General features: G+C 47.1%; 1 protein-coding gene across 1 annotated transcript in view; it reads left to right on the top strand.

Annotated features, from left to right (window-relative positions):
• Nucleotides 1-22,639, top strand: part of LOC120050918 (rho guanine nucleotide exchange factor 4-like) — a 101,933-nt gene extending 79,294 nt beyond the window's left edge. Inside the window, exons 7-13 of the mRNA XM_038997445.1 lie at nt 124-303; nt 6,167-6,399; nt 6,635-6,764; nt 6,973-7,104; nt 15,870-16,113; nt 16,732-16,809; nt 22,009-22,639. Of these exons, the coding sequence (XP_038853373.1) occupies nt 124-303; nt 6,167-6,399; nt 6,635-6,764; nt 6,973-7,104; nt 15,870-16,113; nt 16,732-16,809; nt 22,009-22,166 (1,155 nt within the window). The 3' untranslated portion in view covers nt 22,167-22,639. The remainder of the gene's footprint in view (nt 1-123; nt 304-6,166; nt 6,400-6,634; nt 6,765-6,972; nt 7,105-15,869; nt 16,114-16,731; nt 16,810-22,008) is intronic.
• The last annotated feature ends 1,793 nt before the right edge of the window (nt 22,640-24,432 follow it).

Below are 24,432 nucleotides of genomic sequence, written 5' to 3'. Positions count from 1 at the left end.
AGTTCAGACTACAGCATCTCAACTTTCAACCGGATTATTTCTAGGAATTCTTAACATATTTGACGGAGTAAAATCAGGTATACCTCTGTATAATTTACTATATGGGTCTACTGTTCCTCTCAGGGTTTCATCAAGCAGTGCCGTAAGAGGATAGACATGTTCACAGAGGAGCAACTGCTGTGTATCTTCGGGAACATCGAGGACATCTACCGCTTCCAGAAAAAGTTCCTGAAAGGTCTGGAGAAGAGGTTCAACAAGGAGCAGCCGCACCTCAGCGAGATCGGATCCTGCTTCCTGGAACACGTGAGTACTGTTCACTGTGACACTGACTTCACCTGACCTGTGTCATATGGCCTGCATAACGCTATGGAACGCTGTCAGAAACATGACATTTTATTTATTTTATTTTATTTCACCTTTATTTAACCAGGTAGGCTAGTTGAGAACAAGTTCTCATTTACAACTGCGACCTGGCCAAGATAAAGCAAAGCAGTGCGACACAAACAACAACACAGAGTTACACATGGAATAAACAAACATACAGTCAATAATACAATAGTGAAAGTCTATATACAGTGGGTGCAAATGAGGTAGGATAAGGGAGGTGAGGCAATAAATAGGCCATAGTGGCGAAATTAAACACTGGGGTGATAGATGTGCAGAAGATGAGTGTGCAAGTAGCGGTACTGGGGTGCAAAGGAGCAAAATAAATCAAATTAAAAGCAATATGGTGAATACATAGCATGACGTAACAGGTTAAATGAATGTGTGCTTGGATTGTGGCCTATGATGCCACTCATTACTGTATTATTATACATGCTTTAGTATTTATTTATTTAATTTATTTATTTAACCTTTATTTTATCAGTGAGTCAGACTGAGACCAAGGTCTCTTTTACAGATGAGCCCTGATTTACATAAATTACACACATCAATATAAATACAGAATGCAAGCAGAAAGAAAAACACGGTTATAAAGAACAAACACATTCATCAGTTAAAAGGTCCTCGATTATCTTTCTGAATTGACCTAGAGACACCAGAACATCACATTCATCAGTTAAAAGGTCCTCAATTATCTTTCTGAATTGACCTAGAGACACCAGAACATCACATTCATCAGTTAAAAGGTCCTCAATTATCTTTCTGAATTGACCTAGAGGCACCAAAACATCACATTCATCAGTTAAAAGGTCCTCAATTATCTTTCTGAATTGACCTAGAGACACCAGAACATCACATTCATTAGTTAAAAGGTCCTCAATTATCTTTCTGAATTGACCTAGAGACACCAGAACATCACATTCATCAGTTAAAAGGTCCTCAATTATCTTTCTGAATTGACCTAGAGACACCAGAACATCACATTCATCAGTGAAAAAGGTCCTCAATTATCTTTCTGAATTGACCTAGAGACACCAGAACATCACATTCATCAGTTAAAAGGTCCTCGATTATCTTTCTGAATTGACCTAGAGACACCAGAACATCACATTCATCAGTTAAAATGTCCTCGATTATCTTTCTGAATTGACCTAGAGACACCAGAACATCACATTCATCAGTTAAAAGGTCCTCAATTATCTTTCTGAATTGACCTAGAGACACCAGAACATCACATCTCATCAGTTAACTTCTTCTGGCTGCAAGCCCGAGGTCGGTACACTTATGACAACAGCCAGCTCAAGTGCAGGGCGCGAAATTCAAAATATATTTTTTAGAAATATTTAACTTTCACACATTAACAAGTCCAATACAGCATTTGAAAGATAAACATCTTGTGAATCCAGCCAACATGTCCGATTTTTAAAATGTTTTACAGCGAAAACACCACGTATATTTATGTTAGCTCACCACCAAATACAAAAAAGGACAGACATTTTTCACAGCACAGGTAGCATGCACAAAACCAACCTAACTAACCAAGAACCAACCAAACTAACCAAGAAACAACTTCATCAGATGACAGTCTTATAACATGTTATTCAATAAATCTATGTTTTGTTCGAAAAATGTGCATATTTGAGCTATAAATCAGTTTTACATTGCAGCTACCATCACAGCTACCGTCAGAAATGGCACCGAAGCAGCCAGAGTAATTACAGACACCAACGTCAAATACCTAAATACTCATCATAAAACATTTCTGAAAAATACATGGTGTACAGCAAATGAAAGACAGGCATCTTGTGATTCCAGCCAATATTTCCGATTTCTTAAGTGTTTTACAGCGAAAACACAATATAGCATTATATTAGCTTACCACAATAGCCAGAAACACAAGCCATTCCCCAGCAGCAAAAGTTAGCGATCGTAACAAACCAGCAAAAGATATATAATTTTTGACTAACCTTGATAAGCTTCATCAGATGACAGTCCTATAACATCAGGTTATACATACACTTATGTTTTGTTCGAAAATGTGCATATTTAGAGCTGAAATCAGTGGTTATACATTGTGCTAACGTAGCATCTTTTTCCCACAACGTCCGGATATTTTTCTGACACTCACATATTCTGACCAAATAACTATTCATAAACATAACTAAAAAATACATGTTGTATAGGAAATGATAGATACACTAGTTAATGCAATCACCGTGTTAGAATTCTAAAAATAACTTCATTACGATATGCAGTTTACGTTATGGCGAGAGCGTGCCCAAAACCTGGCCGCAAACTACTAGTACACATGTACGACAGATATATGAAATAACATCATAAAATGGGTCCTACTTTTGATGATCTTCAATCAGAATGTTGTACAAGGGGTCCTTTGTCCAGAACAATCGTTGTTTGGATTTAGAATGTCCTCTTCTCCAGTCAATTAGCACGGAAAGCTAGCAAAGTGGCGCTAAGCTCTCCTTCCTGAACATACGCAGACAAAGCAACACGCCTAACGTCCCGAAAAAATTTCAATAATCTAATAAAACTATATTGAAAAAACATACTTTACGATGATATTGTCACGTATCAAATAAAATCAAAGCCGGAGATATTAGTCGTCTATAACAACAGCTTTACAGAAGGCAATACCAGGTCCCTTCTCGCGCGCTCCAGAAAACAGGAAACTGGTGACACGTCATACAAAGAGCTTTTATTCGACCCCAGATCAAGTTATACACTCCATTTCTTCTCTCACTGCCTGTCGACATCTAGTGGAAGACGTATGAAGTGCATGTATACTAATAAATATCAAGGACATTTATAGGCAGGCCCTAGAACAGAGCATCGATTTCAGATTTTCCACTTCCTGTCAGGAAGTTTGCTGCAAAATGAGTTCTGTTTTACTCACAGATATAATTCAAACGGTTTTAGAAACTAGAGAGTGTTTTCTATCCAATAGTAATAATAATATGCATATTGTACGAGCAAGAATTGAGTACGAGGCCGTTTGAAATGGGCACCTTTTATCCAGGCTACTCAATACTGCCCCTGCAGCCCAAACAGGTTAAAAGGTCCTCAATTATCTTTCTGAATTGACCTAGAGACACCAGAATAAACACATTCATCTGTTATAAGATCCTCAATCAAAGGAATTTTTTGAGTTAACCATCCGTGAGACCGGGTGTGGTAAGTTGTATGTCTAAAGTTTGCTAAAGATATTAGGGACAGTGGAACTTTTTATTAAATGGCTTTATAAATGGAAATGTATCAACCTACGTGACATCACAGAGGGCCAACCAAGTTTCTGGTAGAGAGTGTAGTGATGACATCACATAGGGCCAACCAAGTTTCTGGTAGAGAATGCAGTGATGACATCACAGAGGGCCAACTGACTTTCTGGTAGAGAATGCAGTGATGACATCACAGAGGAATGCAGTGATGAGTACTAAAACTGTCACCCATAATAAAGCACAGGGCGCTATGATAAACTGCATCTAACGGCTTTAATGAAATGGCAGCTGTGTTCATATAGATGATGTCACCATAGTCTAGGACCGATAGGAACAGCGACTGAATAATCTGCTTTCTACTATTTAGCGAGAGGCAGGACTTATTTCTATAGAAGAAGCCCGTTTTAACTCTCAAATTATTTTACTAACTCATCAATATGCTTTTTAAAGACAGCTTTTCATCTATCTAGATGTCCAGATATTTGTAAGCAGGGACACAGTCAATAAGGACACCATCCAAAGTACAATGAAGGCAAACTGTAGATCAGATAGAGCCTGGTCAACCGTGGGGGAAATAGCATACACAACAGTATCATCGGCATACAAGTGCAGGTTACAATTGTTTACAGACAAGTCGATTTTGTTCATATAAATAGTAAAAAGTACAGGACCCAGAATCGACCCCTGCGGGATACCTTTCGTAATATCCAGGAAACCTGATTTAACACCATCAGTAGATACAGTGTGTTATATCGGTCAAGTAATTTTTCAACCAGTTACATGCAGCCTGGTCTAGGCCAATTGAGGAAAGGCTTTGAATTAGCAGTGAGTGATCAACGGTATGGACAGCCTTTGACAGGTCAATGAAGAGGGCAGCACCATGTTGCCTTTTATCCATTAACCGCATATAACTAGGGATGCAGCAGAGATGACCTGGTCTAAAACCCGACTGATGTACGTTTAGAATACATTTCAAAGATAAGAAAGATCTTAGCTGAGAATCAATCAAGGATTCTAATATTTTAGCTAGGCAAGAAAGTTTAGAAATAGAGGGATAATTATTTAGGTCACAAGGGTCACCGCCTTTATGAAGGGGGAGTACATGGGCCGCCTTCCAAACCTTGGGGATAGTACTAGATATAATCGTTAGGGGGAGTACATGGGCCGCCTTCCAAACCTTGGGGATAGTACTAGATATAATCGTTAGGGGGAGTACATGGGCCGCCTTCCAAACCTTGGGGATAGTACCAGATATAATGGTCAGGTTAGGGGGAGTACATGGGTCGTCTTCCAAACCTTGTTGATAGTATCAGATATAATGGTCAGGTTAGGGGGAGTACATGGGCCTCCTTATAAACCTTGGGGATAGTACCAGATATAATGGTCAGCTTAGGGGGAGTACATGGGCCTCCTTCCAAACCTTGGGGATAGTACCAGATATAATCATCAGGTTAAAAATATGGGTTAATGATTCAGCAATCAGGGGGACAGAGAGCTGCAGCAAAAAATGGATCAAGCATATCTGCCGAAGGGGATTTTTTACATCAATCTTAAGCAAGGCATCAAGCACATCACAGATAGTAAATTGTTGAAATGAAATAGAAATTGATGGGTTAACTGTTGAGTCAGCTAGAGGCTGGCAGAGGGAAGAGTATTCGATTGACTGACCACGGTCAATTAAACCACCATTTCTATCAAATAAAAAGCCTGCCGAGATAAAATGCAGACTAAAAGCATCTGTAGTGGCTAAATTGTCCAATAGAATTGTCCCAATTTCCATTCTTATCCTTTAAATGTTAGTCTTGACGCACACAAATCAAATGTCCAGAGTTTGATTCAAGTTTGATTCAAGTTGATAATCATAATCCATTCATTTGTCATTCTTCTGGATACAAAAAATGTAAAGAAAATTCTACCAAAATGAATTCTGATCATTCAAACTAAAGAAACAAACAGCATGGTAAACAAAAGTCTAAATACTGTGTGCTGCCATTCCAGTCTCTCCCAGTTGGCCTCGGAGCTTATCTGCCTTTTAACTGTATTCTCCATCGGCCCGTAGAGGGGGAACTGGCCCGTAGAGGGGGAACTGGCCCGTAGAGGGGGAACTGGCCCGTAGAGGGGGAACTGGCCCGTAGAGGGGGAACTGGCCCGTAGAGGGGGAACGGGCCCGTAGAGGGGGAACGGGCCCGTAGAGGGGGAACGGGCCCGTAGAGGGGGAACACACACTTGACAGGGGATTCATAGCAAACACACATACAACAGAACTGCATCGTGAATTGGAAACATGCTAATATACAACCGTATCTATCTGGCTCCTACGGCATCACTTATTCCATTCTTCTCAGTTATGATGCCAGAGTCAGACAGAACGTGCTTAGGCAGGGAAGAAGAGGAATTTGTACGATTCAGTGCATTTACTGTTTTCCAAAATGTAGAAGGATCACCAGCAGTTTATGTTAGGGATCCAAGTCAAGAAACCTCTCTAGAGCCCAAGCTTAATGTTCACCATTTCAAACTGCCATGCTAACGCTTCCTGTCTCCCTCCTCAGCAAACAGACTTCCAGATCTACTCGGAGTACTGTAACAACCACCCCAACGCCTGTGTGCAGTTGTCCCGGCGGATGAAGACCAACAAGTACGTGTTCTTCTTCGAGGCTTGTCGTCTGCTGCAGAAGATGATTGACATCTCGCTGGATGGCTTCCTGCTCACGCCCGTCCAGAAGATCTGCAAGTATCCTCTGCAGCTTGCCGAGCTACTGAAATACACCAACCCCCAGCACAGGTACTGTAAACCAGCACACCCATTCTACTGTACAGTCTAATCTACACCTAATTCGCTTACAGCAGCGGTATTGACACTGATAGTATATTTAGTTATTCTCAGATTGTAAATTGGCAGCCAATATTAGTGACTTTTATATTAAACAAAGCTTTTATAAGATCCAGTGTGATGTGAGAGAGAAAGGAAGTAGAGATAGAGGCATAGAGCCTAACGTGGTAATCTATTCTGGGATCAGGGACTATAAGGACGTGGAGGCTGCCTTGAACGCCATGAAGAACGTGGCCAGGCTGATCAACGAGAGGAAGCGGCGCCTGGAGAACATCGACAAGATCGCCCAATGGCAGCGCTCCATAGAGGACTGGGAGGTGAGGAACAGTGCATCATGGGTCATGGAACAGAATCCATGACTTGGGGTCAGGTGACTTGATCTGGAAACGACGCCTGAAGTCAGGACTAACTCCGGACCCTTGCTATACAATACACATCTGTTGGCTGAACAAGCTCTATATCTCATGCCCCCGTATCTCTGCAGGCTCTAACATATATTTCTTGTTTGGCTTTGAACATGGTCAGGGAGAAGATATCCTCAGTAAAAGTTCAGATCTGATCTTCTCTGGGGAGCTGACGAAGATCTCCCAGCCTCAGGCCAAGAGCCAGCAGCGCATGTTCTTCCTCTTCGACCACCAGGTGGTCTACTGCAAAAAGGTGAGCAACACGGTTATAAACTCCAACCCTTCCCTGACCACGTACGCCTTAGGGTTAGTAACAGTTCCCTGTATCCCTCTAGTACCTCCTGCACAGGGACATGATGTACTGTTAGGGTTAGTAACAGTTCCCTGTATCCCTCTAGGACCTCCTGCACAGGGACATGATGTACTGTTAGGGTTAGTAACAGTTCCCTGTGTCCCTCTAGGACCTCCTGCACAGGGACATGATGTACTGTTAGGGTTAGTAACAGTTCCCTGTGTCCCTCTAGGACCTCCTGCACAGGGACATGATGTACTGTTAGGGTTAGTAACAGTACCCTGTATCCCTCTAGGACCTCCTGCACAGGGACATGCTGTACTGTTAGGGTTAGTAACAGTTCCTTGTGTCCCTCTAGGACCTCCTGCACAGGGACATGATGTACTGTTAGGGTTAGTAACAGTTCCCTGTATCCCTCTAGGACCTCCTGCACAGGGACATGCTGTACTGTTAGGGTTAGTAACAGTTCCCTGTATCCCTCTAGTACCTCCTGCACAGGGACATGATGTACTGTTAGGGTTAGTAACAGTTCCCTGTATCCCTCTAGGACCTCCTGCACAGGGACATGATGTACTGTTAGGGTTAGTAACAGTTCCCTGTATCCCTCTAGGACCTCCTGCACAGGGACATGATGTACTGTTAGGGTTAGTAACAGTTCCCTGTATCCCTCTAGTACCTCCTGCACAGGGACATGATGTACTGTTAGGGTTAGTAACAGTTCCCTGTATCCCTCTAGGACCTCCTGCACAGGGACATGATGTACTGTTAGGGTTAGTAACAGTTCCCTGTATCCCTCTAGTACCTCCTGCACAGGGACATGATGTACTGTTAGGGTTAGTAACAGTTCCCTGTATCCCTCTAGTACCTCCTGCACAGGGACATGATGTACTGTTAGGGTTAGTAACAGTTCCCTGTATCCCTCTAGGACCTCCTCCACAGGGACATGATGTACTGTTAGGGTTAGTAACAGTTCCCTGTATCCCTCTAGGACCTCCTGCACAGGGACATGATGTACTGTTAGGGTTAGTAACAGTTCCCTGTATCCCTCTAGGACCTCCTGCACAGGGACATGATGTACTGTAAGGGTTAGTAACAGTTCCCTGTATCCCTCTAGGACCTCCTGCACAGGGACATGATGTACTGTTAGGGTTAGTAACAGTTCCCTGTATCCCTCTAGGACCTCCTGCACAGGGACATGATGTACTGTTAGGGTTAGTAACAGTTCCCTGTATCCCTCTAGGACCTCCTGCGCAGGGACATGATGTACTGTTAGGGTTAGTAACAGTTCCCTGTATCCCTCTAGGACCTCCTGCACAGGGACATGATGTACTGTTAGGGTTAGTAACAGTTCCCTGTGTCCCTCTAGGACCTCCTGCACAGGGACATGATGTACTGTTAGGGTTAGTAAGAGTTCCCTGTGTCCCTCTAGTACCTCCTGCACAGGGACATGATGTACTGTTAGGGTTAGTAACAGTTCCCTGTATCCCTCTAGGACCTTCTGGACAGGGACATGCTGTACTGTTAGGGTTAGTAACAGTTCCCTGTATCCCTCTAGTACCTCCTGCACAGGGACATGATGTACTGTTAGGGTTAGTAACAGTTCCCTGTGTCCCTCTAGGACCTCCTGCACAGGGACATGCTGTACTGTTAGGGTTAGTAACAGTTCCCTGTATCCCTCTAGGACCTCCTGCGCAGGGACATGCTGTACTGTTAGGGTTAGTAACAGTTCCCTGTATCCCTCTAGGACCTCCTGCGCAGGGACATGATGTACTGTTAGGGTTAGTAACAGTTCCCTGTATCCCTCTAGGACCTCCTGCGCAGGGACATGATGTACTGTTAGGGTTAGTAACAGTTCCCTGTATCCCTCTAGGACCTCCTGCACAGGGACATGCTGTACTGTTAGGGTTAGTAACAGTTCCCTGTATCCCTCTAGGACCTCCTGCACAGGGACATGCTGTACTGTTAGGGTTAGTAACAGTTCCCTGTATCCCTCTAGGACCTCCTGCACAGGGACATGATGTACTGTTAGGGTTAGTAACAGTTCCCTGTATCCCTCTAGGACCTCCTGGACAGGGACATGCTGTACTGTTAGGGTTAGTAACAGTTCCCTGTATCCCTCTAGGACCTCCTGCACAGGGACATGATGTACTGTTAGGGTTAGTAACAGTTCCCTGTATCCCTCTAGGACCAACTGCGCAGGGACATGATGTACTGTTAGGGTTAGTAACAGTTCCCTGTATCCCTCTAGGACCTCCTGCACAGGGACATGATGTACTGTTAGGGTTAGTAACAGTTCCCTGTATCCCTCTAGGACCTCCTGCACAGGGACATGATGTACTGTTAGGGTTAGTAACAGTTCCCTGTATCCCTCTAGGACCTCCTGCACAGGGACATGATGTACTGTTAGGGTTAGTAACAGTTCCCTGTGTCCCTCTAGGACCTCCTGCACAGGGACATGATGTACTGTTAGGGTTAGTAACAGTTCCCTGTATCCCTCTAGGACCTCCTGCACAGGGACATGCTGTACTGTTAGGGTTAGTAACAGTTCCCTGTATCCCTCTAGGACCTCCTGCACAGGGACATGATGTACTGTAAGGGTTAGTAACAGTTCCCTGTATCCCTCTAGTACCTCCTGCGCAGGGACATGATGTACTGTAAGGGTTAGTAACAGTTCCCTGTGTCCCTCTAGGACCTCCTGCACAGGGACATGATGTACTGTTAGGGTTAGTAACAGTTCCCTGTATCCCTCTAGGACCTCCTGCACAGGGACATGATGTACTGTTAGGGTTAGTAACAGTTCCCTGTATCCCTCTAGGACCTCCTGCACAGGGACATGATGTACTGTTAGGGTTAGTAACAGTTCCCTGTATCCCTCTAGGACCTCCTGCACAGGGACATGATGTACTGTTAGTGTTAGTAACAGTTCCCTGTATCCCTCTAGGACCTCCTGCACAGGGACATGATGTACTGTTAGGGTTAGTAACAGTTCCCTGTATCCCTCTAGGACCTCCTGCACAGGGACATGATGTACTGTTAGGGTTAGTAACAGTTCCCTGTATCCCTCTAGGACCTCCTGCACAGGGACATGATGTACTGTTAGGGTTAGTAACAGTTCCCTGTATCCCTCTAAGACCTCCTGCACAGGGACATGATGTACTGTTAGGGTTAGTAACAGTTCCCTGTATCCCTCTAGGACCTCCTGCACAGGGACATGATGTACTGTTAGGGTTAGTAACAGTTCCCTGTATCCCTCTAGGACCTCCTGCGCAGGGACATGATGTACTGTAAGGGTTAGTAACAGTTCCCTGTATCCCTCTAGGACCTCCTGCACAGGGACATGATGTACTGTTAGGGTTAGTAACAGTTCCCTGTATCCCTCTAGGACCTCCTGCACAGGGACATGATGTACTGTTAGGGTTAGTAACAGTTCCCTGTGTCCCTCTAGGACCTCCTGCACAGGGACATGCTGTACTGTTAGGGTTAGTAACAGTTCCCTGTATCCCTCTAGTACCTCCTGCACAGGGACATGATGTACTGTTAGGGTTAGTAACAGTTCCCTGTATCCCTCTAGTACCTCCTGCACAGGGACATGATGTACTGTTAGGGTTAGTAACAGTTCCCTGTATCCCTCTAGTACCTCCTGCACAGGGACATGCTGTACTGTTAGGGTTAGTAACAGTTCCCTGTATCCCTCTAGGACCTCCTGCACAGGGACATGATGTACTGTTAGGGTTAGTAACAGTTCCCTGTATCCCTCTAGGACCTCCTGCACAGGGACATGATGTACTGTTAGGGTTAGTAACAGTTCCCTGTGTCCCTCTAGGACCTCCTGCGCAGGGACATGATGTACTGTTAGTGTTAGTAACAGTTCCCTGTATCCCTCTAGGACCTCCTGCACAGGGACATGATGTACTGTTAGGGTTAGTAACAGTTCCCTGTATCCCTCTAGGACCTCCTGCACAGGGACATGATGTACTGTTAGTGTTAGTAACAGTTCCCTGTATCCCTCTAGGACCTCCTGCACAGGGACATGCTGTACTGTTAGGGTTAGTAACAGTTCCCTGTATCCCTCTAGGACCTCCTGCACAGGGACATGATGTACTGTTAGGGTTAGTAACAGTTCCCTGTATCCCTCTAGGACCTCCTGCACAGGGACATGATGTACTGTTAGTGTTAGTAACAGTTCCCTGTATCCCTCTAGGACCTCCTGCACAGGGACATGCTGTACTGTTAGGGTTAGTAACAGTTCCCTGTATCCCTCTAGGACCTCCTGCACAGGGACATGATGTACTGTTAGGGTTAGTAACAGTTCCCTGTGTCCCTCTAGGACCTCCTGCACAGGGACATGCTGTACTGTTAGGGTTAGTAACAGTTCCCCGTATCCCTCTAGGACCTCCTGCACAGGGACATGATGTACTGTTAGGGTTAGTAACAGTTCCCTGTATCCCTCTAGTACCTCCTGCACAGGGACATGATGTACTGTTAGGGTTAGTAACAGTTCCCTGTATCCCTCTAGGACCTCCTGCACAGGGACATGATGTACTGTTAGGGTTAGTAACAGTTCCCTGTATCCCTCTAGGACCTCCTGCGCAGGGACATGATGTACTGTTAGGGTTAGTAACAGTTCCCTGTGTCCCTCTAGGACCTCCTGCACAGGGACATGATGTACTGTTAGGGTTAGTAACAGTTCCCTGTATCCCTCTAGGACCTCCTGCACAGGGACATGATGTACTGTTAGGGTAACAGTTCCCTGTGTCCCTCTAGTACCTCCTGCACAGGGACATGATGTACTGTTAGGGTTAGTAACAGTTCCCTGTGTCCCTCTAGTACCTCCTGCACAGGGACATGATGTACTGTTAGGGTTAGTAACAGTTCCCTGTATCCCTCTAGGACCTCCTGCACAGGGACATGCTGTACTGTTAGGGTTAGTAACAGTTCCCTGTATCCCTCTAGGACCTCCTGCACAGGGACATGCTGTACTGTTAGGGTTAGTAACAGTTCCCTGTATCCCTCTAGGACCTCCTGCACAGGGACATGATGTACTGTTAGGGTTAGTAACAGTTCCCTGTATCCCTCTAGGACCTCCTGCACAGGGACATGATGTACTGTTAGTGTTAGTAACAGTTCCCTGTATCCCTCTAGGACCTCCTGCACAGGGACATGCTGTACTGTTAGGGTTAGTAACAGTTCCCTGTATCCCTCTAGGACCTCCTGCACAGGGACATGATGTACTGTTAGGGTTAGTAACAGTTCCCTGTGTCCCTCTAGGACCTCCTGCACAGGGACATGCTGTACTGTTAGGGTTAGTAACAGTTCCCCGTATCCCTCTAGGACCTCCTGCACAGGGACATGATGTACTGTTAGGGTTAGTAACAGTTCCCTGTATCCCTCTAGTACCTCCTGCACAGGGACATGATGTACTGTTAGGGTTAGTAACAGTTCCCTGTATCCCTCTAGGACCTCCTGCACAGGGACATGATGTACTGTTAGGGTTAGTAACAGTTCCCTGTGTCCCTCTAGTACCTCCTGCACAGGGACATGATGTACTGTTAGGGTTAGTAACAGTTCCCTGTATCCCTCTAGGACCTCCTGCACAGGGACATGCTGTACTGTTAGGGTTAGTAACAGTTCCCTGTATCCCTCTAGGACCTCCTGCACAGGGACATGCTGTACTGTTAGGGTTAGTAACAGTTCCCTGTATCCCTCTAGGACCTCCTGCACAGGGACATGATGTACTGTTAGGGTTAGTAACAGTTCCCTGTATCCCTCTAGGACCTCCTGCACAGGGACATGATGTACTGTTAGTGTTAGTAACAGTTCCCTGTATCCCTCTAGGACCTCCTGCACAGGGACATGCTGTACTGTTAGGGTTAGTAACAGTTCCCTGTATCCCTCTAGGACCTCCTGCACAGGGACATGATGTACTGTTAGGGTTAGTAACAGTTCCCTGTGTCCCTCTAGGACCTCCTGCACAGGGACATGCTGTACTGTTAGGGTTAGTAACAGTTCCCCGTATCCCTCTAGGACCTCCTGCACAGGGACATGATGTACTGTTAGGGTTAGTAACAGTTCCCTGTATCCCTCTAGTACCTCCTGCACAGGGACATGATGTACTGTTAGGGTTAGTAACAGTTCCCTGTATCCCTCTAGGACCTCCTGCACAGGGACATGATGTACTGTTAGGGTTAGTAACAGTTCCCTGTATCCCTCTAGGACCTCCTGCGCAGGGACATGATGTACTGTTAGGGTTAGTAACAGTTCCCTGTGTCCCTCTAGGACCTCCTGCACAGGGACATGATGTACTGTTAGGGTTAGTAACAGTTCCCTGTATCCCTCTAGGACCTCCTGCACAGGGACATGATGTACTGTTAGGGTAACAGTTCCCTGTGTCCCTCTAGTACCTCCTGCACAGGGACATGATGTACTGTTAGGGTTAGTAACAGTTCCCTGTGTCCCTCTAGTACCTCCTGCACAGGGACATGATGTACTGTTAGGGTTAGTAACAGTTCCCTGTATCCCTCTAGGACCTCCTGCACAGGGACATGCTGTACTGTTAGGGTTAGTAAATGTTCCCTGTATCCCTCTAGGACCTCCTGCACAGGGACATGCTGTACTGTTAGGGTTAGTAACAGTTCCCTGTATCCCTCTAGGACCTCCTGCACAGGGACATGATGTACTGTTAGGGTTAGTAACAGTTCCCTGTATCCCTCTAGTACCTCCTGCACAGGGACATGCTGTACTGTTAGGGTTAGTAACAGTTCCCTGTATCCCTCTAGGACCTCCTGCACAGGGACATGATGTACTGTTAGGGTTAGTAACAGTTCCCTGTATCCCTCTAGGACCTCCTGCACAGGGACATGATGTACTGTTAGGGTTAGTAACAGTTCCCTGTGTCCCTCTAGGACCTCCTGCACAGGGACATGATGTACTGTTAGTGTTAGTAACAGTTCCCTGTATCCCTCTAGGACCTCCTGCACAGGGACATGCTGTACTGTTAGGGTTAGTAACAGTTCCCTGTATCCCTCTAGGACCTCCTGCACAGGGACATGATGTACTGTTAGGGTTAGTAACAGTTCCCTGTATCCCTCTAGGACCTCCTGCACAGGGACATGATGTACTGTTAGTGTTAGTAACAGTTCCCTGTATCCCTCTAGGACCTCCTGCACAGGGACATGCTGTACTGTTAGGGTTAGTAACAGTTCCCTGTATCCCTCTAGGACCTCCTGCACAGGGACATGATGTACTGTTAGGGTTAGTAACAGTTCCCTGTGTCCCTCTAGGACCTCCTGCACAGGGACATGCTGTACTGTTAGGGTTAGTAACAGTTCCCCGTATCCCTCTAGGACCTCCTGCACAGGGACATGATGTACTGTTAGGGTTAGTAACAGTTCCCTGTATCCCTCTAGTACCTCCTGCACAGGGACATGATGTACTGTAAGGGTTAGTAACAGTTCCCTGTGTCCCTCTAGGACCTCCTGCACAGGGACATGATGTACTGTTAGGGTTAGTAACAGTTCCCTGTATCCCTCTAGGACCTCCTGCACAGGGACATGATGTACTGTTAGGGTAACAGTTCCCTGTGTCCCTCTAGTACCTCCTGCACAGGGACATGATGTACTGTTAGGGTTAGTAACAGTTCCCTGTGTCCCTCTAGTACCTCCTGCACAGGGACATGATGTACTGTTAGGGTTAGTAACAGTTCCCTGTATCCCTCTAGGACCTCCTGCACAGGGACATGCTGTACTGTTAGGGTTAGTAACAGTTCACTGTATCCCTCTAGGACCTCCTGCACAGGGACATGCTGTACTGTTAGGGTTAGTAACAGTTCCCTGTATCCCTCTAGGACCTCCTGCACAGGGACATGCTGTACTGTTAGGGTTAGTAACAGTTCCCTGTATCCCTCTAGTACCTCCTGCACAGGGACATGCTGTACTGTTAGGGTTAGTAACAGTTCCCTGTATCCCTCTAGTACCTCCTGCACAGGGACATGATGTACTGTTAGGGTTAGTAACAGTTCCCTGTATCCCTCTAGTACCTCCTGCACAGGGACATGATGTACTGTTAGTGTTAGTAACAGTTCCCTGTATCCCTCTAAGACCTCCTGCACAGGGACATGATGTACTGTTAGGGTTAGTAACAGTTCCCTGTGTCCCTCTAGTACCTCCTGCACAGGGACATGATGTACTGTTAGGGTTAGTAACAGTTCCCTGTGTCCCTCTAGGACCTCCTGCACAGGGACATGATGTACTGTTAGGGTTAGTAACAGTTCCCTGTATCCCTCTAGGACCTCCTGCACAGGGACATGCTGTACTGTTAGGGTTAGTAACAGTTCCCTGTATCCCTCTAGGACCTCCTGCACAGGGACATGCTGTACTGTTAGGGTTAGTAACAGTTCCCTGTGTCCCTCTAGTACCTCCTGCACAGGGACATGATGTACTGTTAGGGTTAGTAACAGTTCCCTGTATCCCTCTAGTACCTCCTGCACAGGGACATGATGTACTGTTAGGGTTAGTAACAGTTCCCTGTGTCCCTCTAGTACCTCCTGCACAGGGACATGATGTACTGTTAGGGTTAGTAACAGTTCCCTGTATCCCTCTAGTACCTCCTGCACAGGGACATGATGTACTGTTAGGGTTAGTAACAGTTCCCTGTATCCCTCTAGTACCTCCTGCGCAGGGACATGCTGTACTATAAGGGTTAGTGTGGTATATCTATGGTTCTTACAGGACCTCCTGCGCAGGGACATGCTGTACTATAAGGGTCGTATGGACATGGACCAGATGGAGGTGGTGGATGTGGAGGATGGGAAGGAGAAGGACTTCAACGTGTCGGTGAAGAACGTTCTGAAACTGCGCTCGCTGGCGGGGGACGAGGTCCACCTGCTGTGTGCCAAGAAGCCTGAGCAGAAACAACGCTGGCTCCAAGCGTTCCAGGACGAGAGGAGGCAGGTGCAGCACGACCGCGAGACAGGTGAGGCGCCGCCTCGTTACGTTAGGGATAACTGTCAGTTAACCGTCTCTGTCATGATTGTACGCCTCCGTTTGACAAAGGTATGTGATGAGCTGCCGACCTGTGTTATTGCTAGTCAGCTTAAAGCCACTGGATGTGTTTCCTTTCCTGTTAGTCAAATGCGAGTTTGGACCTCCTGTCTCTCTAATGCTGCAGTAATAGTTGAAACAGCTGTTGGCGCTGTGGTCAGAGAACCAGGAAGAGAAGGGTATGCTAATGGCTCAGCGTGTCATTGATCCCTCAGATAAACAGGCAAAAGGCCCATCAATCCATCTCAGCTGCCCCCTTCGCTTCTCTGCCGTAGTCTCAGGGTTTTGTCTGGGATCTGTGCATGTGTGGAGGGTTCTGGTTGGGAATTCAGTGGGCTCTTGCTCTGAGTCTGTCTGCCTTCCTAACCCGGATCCAGTCAGGTCCCCCTGGAAAACACAGCATATGGATGTTACTGAAACTTTCTCATCCAACAATCTGGCCTTGTGTTATTCTGTTCACTCTGAAAAGCTGGGTATTGATGGGTGGCACTGGCATAATGAATCTGTGATATCCACAATGACCTATGACCTATGTGGTTTCTACCTCCAGGATTCTCTATCACTGAGGTCCAGAAGAAACAGGCCATGCTCAACGCCTGCAAAAGCCATCCAGCTGGGAAACCCAAAGGTATGTCTGGGTAATGTAGTCCTTAGAGGGTTATACTGAAAATGGGTGCATGGCAGGAAAACTCAATTTCCCTTTGGGAGTTTTAGATTTGGCTGTGTGGATGGGTATGTGTAGTGTTGTTGATTTTTTAAATAAGCTTAGATAAGATGTTTGGCTATGTTTATACACATTTAGTTTGTAATAATATTATCAATATAATATTCATATGAGCCTCTTTAGATTGAAATGCACTCGTAATCCCCCCCATCTACAGTACCAGTCAGAGTGTACAAAGCTGTCATCAAGGCAAAGGGTACTAACCCCCTTCTGTTCTCCTCTCCCCAGCGGTGACCCTTATATTACTAACCCCCTTCTGTTCTCCTCTCCCCAGCTGTGACCCTTATATTACTAACCCCCCTTCTGTTCTCCTCTCCCCAGCGGTGACCCTTAGATTACTAACCCCCCTTCTGTTCTCCTCTCCCCAGCTGTGACCCTTATATTACTAACCCCCTTCTGTTCTCCTCTCCCCAGCGGTGACCCTTATATTACTAACCCCCTTCTGTTCTCCTCTCCCCAGCTGTGACCCTTATATTACTAACCCCCCTTCTGTTCTCCTCTCCCCAGCGGTGACCCTTATATTACTAACCCCCTTCTGTTCTCCTCTCCCCAGCGGTGACCCTTAGATTACTAACCCCCCTTCTGTTCTCCTCTCCCCAGCGATGACCCTTATATTACTAACCCCCCTTCTGTTCTCCTCTCCCCAGCTGTGACCCTTATATTACTAACCCCCTTCTGTTCTCCTCTCCCCAGCGGTGACCCTTAGATTACTAACCCCCCTTCTGTTCTCCTCTCCCCAGCGATGACCCTTATATTACTAACCCCCCTTCTGTTCTCCTCTCCCCAGCTGTGACCCTTATATTACTAACCCCCCTTCTGTTCTCCTCTCCCCAGCGGTGACCCTTATATTACTAACCCCCTTCTGTTCTCCTCTCCCCAGCGATGACCCTTATATTACTAACCCCCTTCTGTTCTCCTCTCCCCAGCGGTGACCCTTATATTACTAACCCCCTTCTGTTCTCCTCTCCCCAGCGGTGACCCTTATATTACTAACCCCCCTTCTGTTCTCCTCTCCCCAGCTGTGACCCTTAGATTACTAACCCCCTTCTGTTCTCCTCTCCCCAGCGGTGACCCTTATATTACTCACCCCCTTCTGTTCTCCTCTCCCCAGCGGTGACCCTTAGATTACTAACCCCCCTTCTGTTCTCCTCTCCCCAGCGATGACCCTTATATTACTAACCCCCTTCTGTTCTCCTCTCCCCAGTGGTGACCCTTATATTACTAACCCCCCTTCTGTTCTCCTCTCCCCAGTGGTGACCCTTATATTACTAACCCCCCTTCTGTTCTCCTCTCCCCAGCGATGACCCTTATATTACTAACCCCCTTCTGTTCTCCTCTCCCCAGCGGTGACCCTTAGATTACTAACCCCCCTTCTGTTCTCCTCTCCCCAGCGGTGACCCTTATATTACTAACCCCCCTTCTGTTCTCCTCTCCCCAGCGGTGACCCTTATATTACTAACCCCCTTCTGTTCTCCTCTCCCCAGCGGTGACCCTTATATTACTAACCCCCCTTCTGTTCTCCTCTCCCCAGCGGTGACCCTTATATTACTAACCCCCTTCTGTTCTCCTCTCCCCAGCGGTGACCCTTAGATTACTAACCCCCTTCTGTTCTCCTCTCCCCAGCTGTGACCCTTATATTACTAACCCCCTTCTGTTCTCCTCTCCCCAGCGGTGACCCTTAGATTACTAACCCCCTTCTGTTCTCCTCTCCCCAGCGGTGACCCTTATATTACTAACCCCCTTCTGTTCTCCTCTCCCCAGTGGTGACCCTTATATTACTAACCCCCCTTCTGTTCTCCTCTCCCCAGCTGTGACCCTTATATTACTAACCCCCCTTCTGTTCTCCTCTCCCCAGTGGTGACCCTTATATTACTAACCCCCTTCTGTTCTCCTCTCCCCAGCGGTGACCCTTATATTACTAACCCCCTTCTGTTCTCCTCTCCCCAGTGGTGACCCTTATATTACTAACCCCCTTCTGTTCTCCTTTCCCCAGCGGTGACCCTTATATTACTAACCCCCTTCTGTTCTCCTTTCCCCAGTGGTGACCCTTAGATTACTAACCCCCTTCTGTTCTCCTCTCCCCAGCGGTGACCCTTATATTACTAACCCCCTTCTGTTCTCCTCTCCCCAGTGGTGACCCTTATATTACTAACCCCCCTTCTGTTCTCCTCTCCCCAGCGGTGACCCTTAGATTACTAACCCCCCTTCTGTTCTCCTCTCCCCAGCGATGACCCTTATATTACTAACCCCCCTTCTGTTCTCCTCTCCCCAGCTGTGACCCTTATATTACTAACCCCCCTTCTGTTCTCCTCTCCCCAGCGATGACCCTTATATTACTAACCCCCTTCTGTTCTCCTCTCCCCAGCGGTGACCCTTATATTACTAACCCCCTTCTGTTCTCCTCTCCCCAGCGGTGACCCTTATATTACTAACCCCCCTTCTGTTCTCCTCTCCCCAGCTGTGACCCTTAGATTACTAACCCCCTTCTGTTCTCCTCTCCCCAGCGGTGACCCTTATATTACTCACCCCCTTCTGTTCTCCTCTCCCCAGCGGTGACCCTTAGATTACTAACCCCCCTTCTGTTCTCCTCTCCCCAGCGATGACCCTTATATTACTAACCCCCTTCTGTTCTCCTCTCCCCAGTGGTGACCCTTATATTACTAACCCCCCTTCTGTTCTCCTCTCCCCAGTGGTGACCCTTATATTACTAACCCCCCTTCTGTTCTCCTCTCCCCAGCGATGACCCTTATATTACTAACCCCCTTCTGTTCTCCTCTCCCCAGCGGTGACCCTTAGATTACTAACCCCCCTTCTGTTCTCCTCTCCCCAGCGGTGACCCTTATATTACTAACCCCCCTTCTGTTCTCCTCTCCCCAGCGGTGACCCTTATATTACTAACCCCCTTCTGTTCTCCTCTCCCCAGCGGTGACCCTTATATTACTAACCCCCCTTCTGTTCTCCTCTCCCCAGCGGTGACCCTTATATTACTAACCCCCTTCTGTTCTCCTCTCCCCAGCGGTGACCCTTAGATTACTAACCCCCTTCTGTTCTCCTCTCCCCAGCTGTGACCCTTATATTACTAACCCCCTTCTGTTCTCCTCTCCCCAGCGGTGACCCTTAGATTACTAACCCCCTTCTGTTCTCCTCTCCCCAGCGGTGACCCTTATATTACTAACCCCCTTCTGTTCTCCTCTACCCAGTGGTGACCCTTATATTACTAACCCCCCTTCTGTTCTCCTCTCCCCAGCTGTGACCCTTATATTACTAACCCCCCTTCTGTTCTCCTCTCCCCAGTGGTGACCCTTATATTACTAACCCCCTTCTGTTCTCCTCTCCCCAGCGGTGACCCTTATATTACTAACCCCCTTCTGTTCTCCTCTCCCCAGTGGTGACCCTTATATTACTAACCCCCTTCTGTTCTCCTTTCCCCAGCGGTGACCCTTATATTACTAACCCCCTTCTGTTCTCCTTTCCCCAGTGGTGACCCTTAGATTACTAACCCCCTTCTGTTCTCCTCTCCCCAGCGGTGACCCTTATATTACTAACCCCCTTCTGTTCTCCTCTCCCCAGTGGTGACCCTTATATTACTAACCCCCCTTCTGTTCTCCTCTCCCCAGCTGTGACCCTTATATTACTAACCCCCCTTCTGTTCTCCTCTCCCCAGTGGTGACCCTTATATTACTAACCCCCTTCTGTTCTCCTCTCCCCAGCGGTGACCCTTAGATTACTAACCCCCTTCTGTTCTCCTCTCCCCAGTGGTGACCCTTATATTACTAACCCCCTTCTGTTCTCCTCTCCCCAGTGGTGACCCTTATATTACTAACCCCCTTCTGTTCTCCTTTCCCCAGCGGTGACCCTTATATTACTAACCCCCTTCTGTTCTCCTCTCCCCAGCTGTGACCCTTATATTACTAACCCCCTTCTGTTCTCCTCTCCCCAGCGGTGACCCTTATATTACTAACCCCCTTCTGTTCTCCTCTCCCCAGCTGTGACCCTTATATTACTAACCCCCTTCTGTTCTCCTCTCCCCAGCGGTGACCCTTATATTACTAACCCCCTTCTGTTCTCCTTTCCCCAGCGGTGACCCTTATATTACTCACCCCCTTCTGTTCTCCTCTCCCCAGCGGTGACCCTTATATTACTAACCCCCTTCTGTTCTCCTTTCCCCAGCGGTGACCCTTATATTACTAACCCCCCTTCTGTTCTCCTTTCCCCAGCGGTGACCCTTATATTACTAACCCCCTTCTGTTCTCCTTTCCCCAGCGGTGACCCTTATATTACTAACCCCCCTTCTGTTCTCCTTTCCCCAGTGGTGACCCTTATATTACTAACCCCCTTCTGTTCTCCTTTCCCCAGCGGTGACCCTTATATTACTAACCCCCTTCTGTTCTCCTTTCCCCAGCGGTGACCCTTATATTACTAACCCCCCTTCTGTTCTCCTTTCCCCAGCGGTGACCCTTATATTACTAACCCCCTTCTGTTCTCCTCTCCCCAGCGGTGACCCTTATATTACTAACCCCCTTCTGTTCTCCTCTCCCCAGCGGTGACCCTTATATTACTAACCCCCTTCTGTTCTCCTTTCCCCAGCGGTGACCCTTATATTACTAACCCCCCTTCTGTTCTCCTTTCCCCAGTGGTGACCCTTATATTACTAACCCCCCTTCTGTTCTCCTCTCCCCAGTGGTGACCCTTATATTACTAACCCCCCTTCTGTTCTCCTCTCCCCAGCGGTGACCCTTATATTACTAACCCCCCTTCTGTTCTCCTCTCCCCAGCGGTGACCCTTATATTACTAACCCCCCTTCTGTTCTCCTCTCCCCAGTGGTGACCCTTATATTACTAACCCCCCTTCTGTTCTCCTCTCCCCAGCGGTGACCCTTATATTACTAACCCCCCTTCTGTTCTCCTCTCCCCAGCGGTGACCCTTATATTACTAACCCCCCTTCTGTTCTCCTCTCCCCAGCGGTGACCCTTATATTACTAACCCCCCTTCTGTTCTCCTCTCCCCAGCTGTGACCCTTATATTACTAACCCCCTTCTGTTCTCCTCTCCCCAGCGGTGACCCTTATATTACTAACCCCCCTTCTGTTCTCCTCTCCCCAGCTGTGACCCGGCCCTATTGTGACTTCCTGCTCCGTCAGAAGCAGCCGTCTCTGCCCAGCAGCGTACCCCAGCAGCAGGTCTTCATGCTGGCTGAGCCCAAACGCAAGGCAACCACCTTCTGGCAAAACATCGGCAGACTGACGCCTTTCAAGAAGTGAAACGCCAAAGGAGAGGAGAGCTCTCTGCTCGTGCCTGAACTTAACTTTTTATGCCAGATGCTCTTTTTTTATATATACATAATCCTATCCTAATTGATATACTGATATCGTGAAAGATTATTATGATATATTTTTTTCTTTGAGAAAGCACTTTATAGGCTGTTACAATTAGACTTGGGAATGGTTCTTCCGGACAGTGTGTGTGTGTGTATATACATTGGGCGACCGTTACTAGGACTATTATACCTGCTACTGCAACCAACAACCGATTGGTTCCACTACTGCTGCGTGATCATGTGACTGCCAGTGAGGCTCCTCTTTATGAAAGACGTTGACTGGCGACAACAAAATGTTTAGTTCTTTTCCCCCCCAGTGTTTATGTTTTCTGACAAATGCCAACTGTTCACAGTGCCAGAAACATGTTGCTTTCTGGGAAAAAAGGTGAAAAATTGTGATAAAGATTTATTGTACTTCTCTGTGTACAAAGATGTTTTCCTGATTTATTTTAATAATTTAATAAGAGTCGATAGTTCACACGCCTTACCTTTGAACTTTCCCAAACTTGGTCCTCTGGACCCCAAGGAGTGCACATGTTGTTTTTTTGCCATAACACTACACAGCTGATTCAAATGATTAAAGCTTGATGATTATCTGAATCAGTTGTGTAGTGCTAGGGCAAAACACTAAACATGTACCCCTTGAGGACTGAGTTTGGGAAACCCTGCCTTACCCTGCGAGTAATTAACTTCTTTATAGAAGTGCCATCTGAAGAGTGTACGGATGCTTTGAAACACAGCATGAAGAGTACTGTTTTACCTTTTATAAACCCCTACATTTACATTCATTTAGCAACACATTTTCTGATTCTACATGTATTCTCAAAATGAGGCTGGATTGAAGAGGTGCAACTGCACTTGTGTTCCCCATCGGAACGATGTCTGTCTGTGACACCTTTCAGAAGTGTTAATTTACAGGTGAATATTCAGGGTTTCTGGAAAGATAAAGTTGTCTGTTGTGACAAAAAAAGAAATGTGTGTTCCCGCTGATAAGGAGACTACAGGCTCCCTTGTATTCCTGCTGATGAGGAGACTACAGGCTCGCTTGTATTCCTGCTGATGAGGAGACTACAGGCTCCCTTGTATTCCCGTTGATGAGGAGACTACAGGCTCGCTTGTATTCCTGCTGATGAAGAGACTACAGGCTCCCTTGTATTCCTGCTGATGAGGAGACTACAGGCTCCCTTGTATTCCTGCTGATGAGGAGACTACAGGCTCCCTTGTATTCCTGCTGATGAAGAGACTACAGGCTCCCTTGTATTCCTGCTGATGAAGAGACTACAGGCTCCCTTGTATTCCCGCTGATGAAGAGACTACAGGCTCGCTTGTATTCCTGCTGATGAAGAGACTACAGGCTCCCTTGTATTCCTGCTGATGAAGAGACTACAGGCTCCCTTGTATTCCTGCTGATGAAGAGACTACAGGCTCCCTTGTATTCCTGCTGATGAAGAGACTACAGGCTCGCTTGTATTCCCGCTGATGAGGAGACTACAGGCTCGCTTGTATTCCTGCTGATGAGGAGACTACAGGCTCCCTTGTATTCCTGCTGATGAAGAGACTACAGGCTCCCTTGTATTCCTGCTGATGAGGAGACTACAGGCTCCCTTGTATTCCTGCTGATGAAGAGATTACAGGCTCCCTTGTATTCCTGCTGATGAGGAGACTACAGGCTCCCTTGTATTCCCGCTGATGAGGAGACTACAGGCTCCCTTGTATTCCCGCTGATGAGGAGACTACAGGCTCCCTTGTATTCCTGCTGATGAGGAGACTACAGGCTCCCTTGTATTCCCGCTGATGAGGAGACTACAGGCTCGCTTGTATTCCTGCTGATGAGGAGACTACAGGCTCGCTTGTATTCCTGCTGATGAGGAGACTACAGGCTCGCTTGTATTCCTGCTGATGAGGAGACTACAGGCTCGCTTGTATTCCTGCTGATGAGGAGACTACAGGCTCGCTTGTATTCCTGCTGATGAAGAGACTACAGGCTCCCTTGTATTCCTGCTGATGAGGAGACTACAGGGAGCTTGTATTCCTGCTGATGAAGAGACTACAGGCTCGCTTGTATTCCTGCTGATGAAGAGACTACAGGTTCGCTTGTATTCCTGCTGATGAAGAGACTACAGGCTCGCTTGTATTCCCGCTGATGAGGAGACTACAGGCTCCCTTGTATTCCCGCTGATGAGGAGACTACAGGCTCCCTTGTATTCCTG

This window comes from Salvelinus namaycush, chromosome 7, assembly GCF_016432855.1.
Source record: "Salvelinus namaycush isolate Seneca chromosome 7, SaNama_1.0, whole genome shotgun sequence".
Lineage (NCBI taxonomy): Eukaryota > Metazoa > Chordata > Actinopteri > Salmoniformes > Salmonidae > Salvelinus > Salvelinus namaycush.
Note: the sequence above shows the minus strand (reverse complement) of the source record. Positions and strands in the feature narration are given on the sequence as shown.